At 38.3% G+C, this 12,017-nt stretch overlaps 1 protein-coding gene across 1 annotated transcript in view; it reads left to right on the top strand.

The window, feature by feature from the left end:
• The window catches only part of ITPR2 (inositol 1,4,5-trisphosphate receptor type 2), a 525,336-nt gene that overhangs the window by 411,867 nt on the left and 101,452 nt on the right, over positions 1-12,017 (top strand). The window contains exons 46-48 of the mRNA XM_029205992.1: positions 1,168-1,275; positions 5,510-5,702; positions 8,446-8,571. Coding sequence (XP_029061825.1) covers positions 1,168-1,275; positions 5,510-5,702; positions 8,446-8,571 — 427 coding nt within the window. The remainder of the gene's footprint in view (positions 1-1,167; positions 1,276-5,509; positions 5,703-8,445; positions 8,572-12,017) is intronic.

Below are 12,017 nucleotides of genomic sequence, written 5' to 3'. Positions count from 1 at the left end.
ATTGTTTAAAATTTATCTCCATTCTGTATACTTACAATTAACAGTAACATTTCACGAGTAATACAAAGACTTATTTATTGCTCTTTAACGTTGATAAGAGTATTGACTCTGCAACCATACAGCTTGGGTTCAGTACTGGTTCTGTTATTAGCTGGAAAGCTGCATTCTCACAGACAATTTCCTTAAATGCTCTGTGCCTCAGGTTTTCTATCTGTAAAATGAGGATAAGAGTGCTTACCCCAGGATTTCTTACTAGGATCAAATGCGTTCATGTACTTAAATGTTTAGGATAGTACCTGGCACAGAGTAAGAGATAGGAATGATACTAGCAATAAAAGAATTATATGGCAGATTCTTTGTTACTAGAAGCCCTCAGGGAACTTGAGGCTTAATAGAAAATCTGAAAGGTTAAAGACATTATGAGGTTTTCGAGATTGTTCGAGACAACCATAAAAGAGATATCTGAAGGCAATAGGTATTAGTTATCTACAAAGTGAGAGAACTGACCAACAAATGCTATAGACATTCAAGTGAGAAAGATTACTTCTATCAACAGCAGGTTAAGATAATTTATGGTGAAAGTTTTGTGTTTTAAATGTTCGGTTTCAGTTAAAATAAAACTGAGATCTGTACTCATAAAGCACCAATATTGACATATGAACATGTAGAAGCATAGGATTTTAGTACAAACTGCTAACTGTAGAGCTTTGATTAGATGCTGTAGGAAACATAGATACCTATTTATGTGTCTATAAGAAGCTTCCATTTATATTGGTACCACTACCCACTGAACTATCACAGTGTTCATCAAGTTATTTATTACGAGTATCCATTATATATCACTGTGGGCTTTTCTTCTTCCTGGCACAATTATACATTATTGAAGATGTGTATTTAGTCAACAATTAGTAAGTGAATACCTGCCCTGGGCAAGACACAGTCTTCTCATGCTAAGAACCTATATCGCCAAATAAAAATATAAGATTGCTATAGTGACGTTGTTATTTATGCCTTTCAAGTAGACATGCTTTCCTGAAATGGAATTAATTGCCATTAGCCCCAGAACTGTGAAGCTTTGTATAAAGTGGACAAAGTATTTTCAAAGTTTGTCCCCAGGACAGGGGAAAAAACAGTCCTAACGCATTGCTTCCCTCTTTTCCCCTCTAGTTGGCACGCCACAACAAACTCCTACAGCAGATGCTCAAACCAGGATCCGATCCAGATGACGGAGATGAAGCCTTAAAGTATTATGCCAACCACACTGCACAGATCGAGGTAACCATCTATATTGTTTCTTGAATGGGACCCACTGTGAAAAGATATGTTTACTTTCTCTTTCAGACCATTTTCATGATTGTTTCCTAGAACAACGAAGTCGAGTTGAGTGATGTAAACTGTAAAAGTATATATACCAAAAGAAGAGATGTGAGCAGTCACTTGTGAGAAATTCATGTGCACCTCTTTCAAAGTTGTCTTTATTTTTTGACCAGAAATATATGCAAATTCTCTTTTATAATTAATAAGGTTGTTTTTTTGTTTTGGTCCTGGAAGAAATCATTGCAGAGCAGTGATATTTTAGAGACGGGATTATTACAGTAGATATTATCATTCAAGAAATGGTTTCTTTTTAAAAACTATGGAAAGCTTATTAAAGTAGAGATCTCTGTGTAAGAAAGTGTTCAGAAGGGTGGGAAAAACGGAAGGCACTAGTAAAGTTTTCATATTGATAGCATGAGCTTGAAATGGTTTAACAGTGTCCATTTCACTTTGCAGCGATTCAGTCCCACCCCCGTAAATGAGACCTTATTGAAGGGCTGGTGGCAGTTCAGGAGGTGTGGGTCAACATGGCCTTAATCATTTTGCGTTGTGAGACCCATCTGGCTGTCGTTTACTAGCTATGGTATCATTTTGACACTGGTTGGCAGAGCTAATCAGGCAGAAGTGAGCAGGGTAGTTGACGCCTGTCACTCATAATTTACATTCACACATGCATTCATTTTGGCAGAGATAGTTTTAGTTTTCAGCAGAGAGCATGATGGCGTCACTGCTATTAACTCTCAGGGTACATAATCACTGTACCTCCTTGTTTACTGTTGCCAAACCTCTGCAATAATGAGAATCATTACTTTGTGTCTCGAAATGAATCCCTCGCTCATGTTCATAAGCATCAATAGCTTTGGTGGTAGACTTGACTTAGTGCAGTGCGTGAGCTGGACCAGCAGCAAAAACATTGCTCCCTGCATCAGGTGCTTAGGAACTGGGAAGCTGGCGAAGTCAGCAAGCCGGAGGAATTGATACGAATAAATCATCAAACCACCAAGGTTCTGCAGAAGGTCCCAGAGGCCAGAGTACAAAGCCAGTGATTAGAAGAGGCTATCAGGAATGGTAGACAGAATGGGCAGGTAGAATAGCAGGTGGGCCAGAGGTAGAGGTTGGGTTAATACTTGTGTGTGAGAGACAGAGGTGGTTATTGAAGTTGGACTTCTATTGGTTCCCAGCAGTGAGGAGAGATTTAGCTGTAAATACATATATTTGGTAAATGTTTACTGAGCCTTTACTCTTTACCAATTACATACACATAGAGAAGGTCATTCTGTGTAGTAATTGTATAAACAAAGGCCAATGAAATTTAGAGAAAATCGTAATTAACTGTGCCTGGGGAATTTCAGGATGGATTTCACAGAGAAGGTTGTCATAAAGTATATATTAAAAGAATAAGTAGAGGTTTCTCTCTACTAAAATTTGGGCATGGGATTTCAGGTAGAATTAAATGAAGGGAAGGTGAAAGAACATAGGAAGGGGAATGACTCTCTTCAAAAGATTACTGAAGTTGCTGTTTGGAAAAGGGATTGGAAAAGGGAATGAGGCAAAGAATGCAGGTAGACGAAATAGGAAGATAGAAAAGGGAGAAATGGTTATACTGAAGACGACTTGATTGGAGAAAGTAGACACACATATATTATAACACACACACACATACACATGTAAACGGCTTGATGATTGATGTTGGATTGCACATGTAAGGTGAGGGAAATACTGGGGAAAAGGATGCCCCTGGGGCTTCTGGTTTGAATAAATGGACAGAAATTGGTGTTATGCATGGAGATCCTAGCTTTGGCAGTTAAAATGTACAGGAAGATCATTTGTTGATTCTTGGATAAATGGAATTTGAGGTGACTTTGAGGAATGCGTTAAGTTGGATATAGAAGTTAAGGGTTCAAAGGAGTAGTCTGAGTTGATGATCTAAATTCTTCCCTTTGACCAATCCTCATGCCCTCCTTCCTTCAGGCATTCATTAATTTCATCCCAGTATGCTCCCACGGCAGTTTGATCATTCTGTTAATGTGTCATGTTGGAATACTGTTAGCTTCTTCTGGGTAACTTGTTCCCTATTTGAGGCAGAAGCTAGCCTTGATCATCCTTTTATTTCCAAAACTGAACACTGTTCTTGGAGCCTAACCATAATAATGAGTATTGTTGAAAATAATAGTTTCTCTATATGTTATAGACTCAAAGACCCTGGGAAGTAGGAAGGACCTTGTGGGTTACCTAGTCTGTTCACCTATCCAAGGAGGAATTGCTTTATAAGGATCCTGTTTCTGCTTTAAATTCTTCCTGTGATAGTGATCTTACCACTTCCGGAGGAAACATCCAATTTGGAATAACTCCAATAATTAGGAAGTTATTTTTTGATAAAACATGCAGTCTAGCCCACTTTTATGTTTGCCTACTGTTCCGAATATTTGCTACCCTGTCAACACGACAGGCTTACCTCTAACATTTGAAGAACCATTGTGATTAGTAAGCAATACAAGCTTTTATAGATAGGGATTCATGTTGTTTTTTCACTTTGAATTTCCCAGGACTCCTCGCCTAAGGACTGAATAAGCATTTGTTGAATAAGTATATTTTAAAAAGTATACATTTTTGGCTTTTTACAGTTAACGCATTCCCATCTCTTTCAGTAATCCCTCCAGTCTGTCAATGCCCCTTGTAAAATGTAACAACCAAGATCAAACATAACGTGTCCTAAAGGGGCTGAAAAGCTTGGCTTATAGTAATCAGAACATTATTTCTTAAATGCACCCTGAGTTTTTTTAAAAATGTTTGACACTGTTGGATCAAGTAAACCTTTTTTTCCCCACACATGGTTGCTTACCATACCAAAGAGGTCCAATTCTTCTTTTGTACAATTGATTTTTTTAGCCTATGTTCAAGAATTTTATTTACCACTACAAATTTCTTCTTTGTTTTATGATAGTATTCTAGTATGTGGTCTGTGTATATAACATATCATTTAAGGTAGCTTCAGTTACAAGTAAAAGAATACCAGACTGACAATTTTTTAAACAATAAAAATGTTTGATTATCCCGCATAATGGGAAGTCTGGAGGTACGAGTAGTTCTATAATTGATTAAATGACTCAGTGATGTCTTCAAACACTCAGACCTTTTCCATCTCTTCTGCTAAGTCTTCCTTTTTATGCTGGTGATATGTCACTTCATGGTTGCAAAATGGCTGCCAAAGTTTTAAGTATCATCACCACCTTTTGTTCTAGGCAGGAAGAAAGACGGTACAGCAAAAAAGAGCTTTTGTGTTGTGTATTTGATTTTTTGTTGTTATTTTATCTGTCTCATGTGGCTTTCTGCCTTTTCAGGAAGCAAAATCTTTCCTGGGAGCACCTTGCAACCCCAGGATATTTCTCCTTATGCCTCATTTCCCAGAGCTAGGCTATTTGCTCCTCACCATACCAGTCAAAGGGAAATAGAATGACTCTTTTGCCTTAAACCAATCCTGTGATTCATTCTTGAGGGCTAGGTAGAGTACATAAATATGAAGCTTGAGACTTAGTCTACACAAACCCTTGTGACATGGGAAAGCTGTATGAAAACATTTACCCTGGGTTTTGCTGTTGTTGTTGTTGTTGTTTAAAGTTAAATTCTTACAAATACCAAATAAGAGAAGTACAAAATAATGACTATTCACATCTGGGTATATGCTTGAATGGAAGTTATACCTACAAAAATATGTCTTGCCACATTTTAATGACATGACGCATTTTTCTCTGTAGAACTCAGGCACATCATGTTGTATATGTCATTTGTTCCCCAGCAGCCCTTTTTAGGAAGAACAGGCTAACAGCAGGTTAAAAATATACCAAGTGCTGTGCTTAAGATTACATAACCAGTCACTTGCCAGTTAAGACCCTCTTAGTTCTCTGATGTACTTCATGAACGTAAAAATGTGTGGCAAGAGTTTAATGCTAATCCAGAAAGAATAAAGATTTTCTTTTGTTATTTATAACAAAATATAATACTTATAATACGTTAGTCCAGTTAATTTCTCTCATTTAAAGAGAAAAATGTAAAGGACTATTTCAGATACTTCAAGTTGGTACATTTTTTTCATAACTGAAGCCCTAAAGTATCATTAATAAAGTCATGCTAAAAACAGAAAATAGTTTAAGACCATCCAAAGCCTTAAAGAAATGCAAATTAATGTTTTCAGATTGTTCGGCACGATAGGACAATGGAACAAATAGTGTTTCCTGTCCCCAATATATGTGAATACCTCACGCGAGAATCCAAGTGCCGTGTGTTCAATACCACGGAAAGGGATGAACAAGGAAGTAAAGTGAATGACTTTTTCCAGCAAACGGAAGATCTCTACAATGAGATGAAGTGGCAGAAGAAAATCAGGAGTAAGTACAGTAAACTGAAATGGTTCATTTTGAGCATAATGATAGATACCTTGGTACTTCAGGATAACTGACAGTATTCGTTTCAATTGGTTCTTAATTTCTTGCCATCTGATGTTACTGAAATCGTTTATAGGCTTAAGATTGTAAGCTCAGTCTGCAACTGAAGCCAAGACACCTGTGGCTTAAGGAAAACAGAAAGCTCTGACTAATTAGATCATCTTTTAGTGCTGATCCTATAGTTTTATAAATATTATGACATCCAAGATTGCAGCTGTATGTTTCAGCCTTGGAACAGCTGCAAGTTTGAAGTGCGTGAATAGGCCCTGACTGGCCTTAACAGTCAGTGAATGGGGTGGAGAGATGTCGGCACCAGCACTTTTGTCCTCTTGTGTTTCTGATCTTATGATTGAGTAGATTGTTTAATATTTTCTTCTGAGAGTCATTCTATCTTTCAACATATCTGTACCTCAGCAAATCAAAGTAAAAATTGTGTGACACTTGCATTCAAATAGGGCACGGTTACAATGTCACAGTTAAAAGTTACCATAATACAGTTACCGTTACTTATTTCTCAGGTCTCCAGTCTATTTGGAAATATTATGTAACAACCTAAATGGGGAAGGAATTTGGAAAAGAATAGATACATGTATATGGATAATTGAATCACTTTGCTGAACACCTGAAACTAACACAACGTTGTTAATCAACTATGCTCCAATATAAAATAAAAAGTTTACAAAAAATTGAAAAATTTTCAAGTTTAAAATAAAGTTTATTTTCCCAGATGAGAAATATCATGAGTTTTTAACAAAAATTGATAGGGAAAAACTCTTGATTAAGTCTTTTCTGACTTTTGGGAAGGTTTTCCAGATAGGCAGGCATATGTTCTCAATACCTCTACTCAACAGTGCTTCATCATTTTAGTTTCCTAGGAACTTCAGTGATTGTGGTTTATGAACTTGGTTGAGCTTGAGACATAGCATCTTTGGATAAAGATTGTAGCATGCGTTGTCACACTTCTTAGCAGAATATTTGAAAAAATATAGAAATTACTCTCCCTTAGCATTTTACCATGTAGAACCTTATGGAATTCAGAGAAAATTTTGGGTATCCAGAATACATATGAAAACTCAATTTGATAAGCATACTTTTTGTTCTTGACAACAAGTAAATTGAATAATGAGCCAGTGCTTGTAGGATCTGTGCTTTTTTAGATAAATGTTTTGTCATTTATCAAAAAACAAATCTTGGGACTTCCCTGGTGGTCCAGTGGTTAAGACTCCACCCTCCCAATGCAGGGGGCCCAGGTTCAATCCCTGGTCAGGGAACTAGATCCTGCGTGCTGCAACTAAGAGCCCTCATGCTGCAACTAAAGGAGCCCACATGCCCCAACTGAAAGATCCTGCCATGCCGCAACTGAGACCCGGTGCAGACAAATAAATAAATAAATACGTTTTAAAAAATCTTAAAATAATTTCCAACATACAGTTTACTTTCAAAATTTGGAAGAGCAGCTATGATCAGGTTACAGACAGATCTAATTCGTTTGACGGATTTGTTATTACAAATGTATGCATCAACATCTTCTGATTTTGTCTCAATATTCTGCTTTTTAAAATGAGGACTCCTAATTCAGGAACGATGGAGAGGCAGATGTTTACAATTTATGACCCATTAGTCAACTAAATCCCGTGGCTAATCATAGCCTACTCCAGTGCTGGAATGCTCCGTCCCAAGAGAAGAAAAACAAGAAGTGCTGAAGGGAAGTGTAGTTTATAAGTAAGGAACAGACTTGAGATTGGAATTCACAGAACATAATTTGAAAAGCTTACAATCTCTATTTGAAAATTGAGATGTCTTTCCCCCTCAGTCGACTCCAGTACTTTAAATCTGATGTTAAGCTATTAAGAGTTAGAGAATGGACAAGACTCGAATAAGTCATGTGTCAAACTTACATGCATGACGTATCTGTTCAGTTCTTTAGGAGAGGTGAAAACAACTGAGTTTTGGTTTATGTAAATGTCAGTTGTGTTCAGTAGATGCATCTGCTAATTCATTTCTGACGACAGATACAGAATCCCGTTTCTGAAAATATTCAGCAAAGCCTCTCTCACTTATTGGTAGTTCTTGTTGTATCTTTCATTTACTTCTGCTGTTGCAAACCCAACAAGTTCCCGGGAAGCCTAAAGGTTTAAAACTTAGTGTTATAAATCACTAGTTCCCAGTAAACAGTTCTATGCCATGCTGTTAAGTTTCAGAGTTCCAGCTAGCTGTGACTGTGATTTGGAGTTTTCACCAGAGATAAATCTGTGCAAGGGGTGGGGAGTTTTATTTTACTTTGAGACACGGGAGTGAGACCAATTTATCAATATTACTAAATTACACAGCAATGTATACCATTCCATTAAAAGGGGCCCCAGGCGGCTGCTAAACTCTCTTCCCCCCAATCTGTTCTAGGGATAAATTAAAGAGAATTCATATAGAATCATCTTTCCTGAACACCTTTAGCAATTGCAGAATTACTCATCCTTCTACAATGGCTTAGATGTAAACTGGCTAAAGGAGAAAGAAGGAATCAAATAGAAAACTCCTTTTTGGTATCGATTATAAGTGTTCTAAAATAAGTCGTAGTTTTATAGTAGTTTACAAAAATGCATTCAGTAAAATGTTATTTCAGTAGGGCTCCTGTGTTGAAATCAAAATTCATTTTCTGTTCTGTTCCACTGTGCTTCTTTCCCGCTAGGTAATCCTGCCCTGTTCTGGTTCTCAAGGCACATTTCTCTCTGGGGGAGCATCTCCTTCAACCTGGCTGTGTTCATCAACTTAGCTGTGGCTCTCTTCTACCCATTTGGGGATGATGGAGATGAAGGCAAGTGCTTGTCTGTCTTTAAATGATAAGTATTTCTGAGTCTGAAACAATACTCTTGATGCATGCCCTAACTATCTAGACCTTCCCAATTACAACAATTACAATCTTGTTGAACAGATTCATTGGAAATAGAGAATGATGGCAAGGAGAGTAGGCAAAAAACGATGGTCAATATAAATGTTTTTCAAAAAGCTCATATACAGAAGAGCTAGTAGAGCTATATTATATATTGACAAATAAGGCAATGAAAAAATTATTTGTACATAATTTTTGTGACTGAAAGCATTTTTATACTGTATTGTTTCAATTACATAAATATATGGGGAAAATGAGAGGGATGTATGCCAAAATGTTGACTGAGATAAATAAGTAGAATCTCTATTTTACTCTCTTCTCTTTGCTTTCCGTGTTGTCTGAGGTTTCTACAAGGAGCAGGCAAGTAATCTGAAAAGAAGTTTTTAAATGTACAGGGTAAGACCGAATATGATAATAGAACATAAAGGATATTGACTATGAGGTTAATTTTATTAAACGAACAATACATGAGGTTTTGCAAAAGCAAGGACAGGAGAAATTATCCCATGTTAAGTGAAATGGGAAATAATAGGAGAGGTATGCTAAAGGGTGGGACTGTGGGAATTAAGTTTTGTTTAAATCTGGCAAAAGTGCGTATGGGAAAGTATGTCACAGGCTTGGGATACAGTCCGGTCAATAACTTTGGAATGGGTGTTGAAAGAATGGCTTGAAGGACAAGATGGGAGATGCCAGCAAACAATCACCACAAGGTGCTTTTGTATCTCATCTGTTCATAGGATTATATGAGAATCTAATGAGATGCTATAGGTACAGCGGTTAGAATAGCGGCTGGTGAGCGTGCCGTAAAGCTTAGCTGTCGATGTTGTTTGTTGTTACAAGATAAATAATAGTACTACAATGGGAAGCTCAGTGAAAAGGATGGTATGACACGAGCAACAGGTGTTTAAGCCTATTTCAGATGAACTGGAGGTGAGCAGGAAGGGAAATGGGAGTGTGCTGGTAATTTATTATGTCAAAGATCCGTACAGACAGCAGATATCAAAGTTCTAGCCTTTGGGTATAATCTGAGTGGTCATAAAAAGTTTGACTCTTTTAGAAGGTACGCCAGTGCTAATAAAAGAAGAATATTTGGCAGTGGAGTGGATGTGTGAGTTAAATAGCAATGAAAACATAGCAAATATTTGGCCGCCCTGTGTAGGGGAGTTGCAAATACAGCAGGAAGTGGAAACAGCTTTCTCTTCATTGTGTTTAGTCTCCTTTAGTGATGATAGCCCTCTTGGCGTAGAAGAACGTAACTCTTGTTACGGGGAGAAGTCCAGCCGGAAATGATAAATTAGTATCATGTGCACAAGGAGTGCTGAGAGTAGATCGTAGTGTCCCGGTTAATAGAAGCATAACGCCTTAGATGTGGAAGCAGTTCTGGAATCATCTAATATCCAGTCATCATTTGACACATACAGAGATGGAAGCCCAGAGAAGCTGAAGAATGGCAGATCTCAGAGTAGAAGGTTAACGCTTTTGTTTACAATCTAGGACTTTTCTCCGGGGATGATTAGGTTGGGAGTGTGTAGGTAGCAGGTGCCCCTTTATACAGGACATCATCTTCCCTGAGTTCCATTCCATGATATCCCTTACGAGACCACCAGAACCGAAGTATACAGCCTCTGCTGCCACCAGTTGTACGTGAAATATCATGGAGATGGGCACTGCCACCACTCTGGACATCTACTCTTTACTCAGCAGGATAAAGTAGAACACCTGCTACATTTTTTCATATTTGCCTGACTAATAACAATTATGATAGTAAAACTGATGAGGATAAGAGCAGCTGTTATTGTTTACCGTTTAGATAAGCTCAGGCAAAATGCTAAGCGCGTCACATACATAACTTCATTTAATCTTCCTGACAATCCATAAAGTAAGTACTTCATCCTCATGGATAAAGACTTAGAGGCTTAGGAAGATTTGCCCAATAATTCGGGAGTAGAGTCTGGAACTGTGTATTTTTTTAACAAGTTCCCAAGGTGTTGCTACTACAACTGGTCCTTGAACAAGAACTTGAAACCACATACATAGTAGAATTGGGAATGAGGCTGCAGCCTCAGAAAGAAATAGGACCAACACGAACAAGGCAGGAAAACATGCTGTGTCATCATAGGTGCAGATGCAGACTTTACTCTTCAAAAGGGACTGAATAGACGTTAACGGTAGTAACGAAGATGGAGGCTCACTCTTAGGCATCTGGCTGTGGGTGTGGCCCTAAGAGGGAAGGGAAGGCATGACCTACCTGCCATTTTGGCAGTGTGGAATCCGCAGATTTTTCGCATAATCTGATTACAGTTCTAGATGGGTTATTTAATTATAGCTCCATGAATAAGGTTACAGTTTTGGTCAGGATTAGCTGAGCCTCCAACCTTCAGTTACACGCTATGCATAGCTAGGAAGGTTGAGGAAGCAAAGTTAAGACTGACTAGCACACTTGGCCATCAGAACTGGCTGGAGAAGGTAAATTCTGTGCTGGACTTGCAAGCCTCTAACCCTGGATTTTGTCAAGCACAGGCCAGATGACTCCATGGCTGGAGCACTTTGAGGCAATTTAAAGATGAATTCGTTGATCATAAGATTCCTTCCAGGGCTTCCCTGGTGGCGCAGTGGTTGAGAGTCCTCCTGCCAATGCAGGGGACACGGGTTCATGCCCCAGTCCGGGAAGATCCCATATGCCACGGAGCGGCTGGACCTGTGCGCCATGGCCGCTGAGCCTGCACGTCCGGAGCCTGTGCTCCGCAACGGGAGAGGCCACAACAGTGAGAGGCCCGTGTACTGCAAAAACAAACAAACAAACAAACAAACAAAAAAAGATTCCTTCCAAAAAGTGCTAAAAAAAATGATGGGAACATGTCAGAGAACACAGGATTCAACTTGAAAGGTCTCCCAGTGGCCACATCAGTGGAAATTTTGAGGAAAAAATATTGACAGTAATATGTAATAACCCATAGAATAAAATAAGAATCCAGCAGTCCATATTGATAGAAGAGAAAGTATTCCAATTAATCAGTGTAGAAGGAATAATGGAAACAGAATGTCACCATTTGGCGAACATCATATGGTAGTAAGAATCATCAGTGGATGCTAAAATTAACAGGCGAGCGTTAGATGGAAAAGTATAATGAGAAACAGGACACTGACATAGTCAAAGTATATTTCTCCATAATACACTTATTATAAAAGAAACAAGAGTGACTTTAAAGTGGGGAAATCACTTTAATTATGTGATCAATGTTAATGTCACCAGTAATGAGACACAGCAACATCGAGTGCCTCTTGACATGATGTGCTGACAAGGACATGGCATCATTTGCCAAAAATGCGTAAACTGAGGAAATTTCAGGCAAATCCAGAATGAGGAACAT

Source organism: Monodon monoceros, unplaced genomic scaffold, assembly GCF_005190385.1.
Source record: "Monodon monoceros isolate NGI ecotype Baffin Bay Population unplaced genomic scaffold, NGI_Narwhal_1 Super_Scaffold_6, whole genome shotgun sequence".
Classification (NCBI taxonomy): domain Eukaryota; kingdom Metazoa; phylum Chordata; class Mammalia; order Artiodactyla; family Monodontidae; genus Monodon; species Monodon monoceros.
Note: the sequence above shows the minus strand (reverse complement) of the source record. Positions and strands in the feature narration are given on the sequence as shown.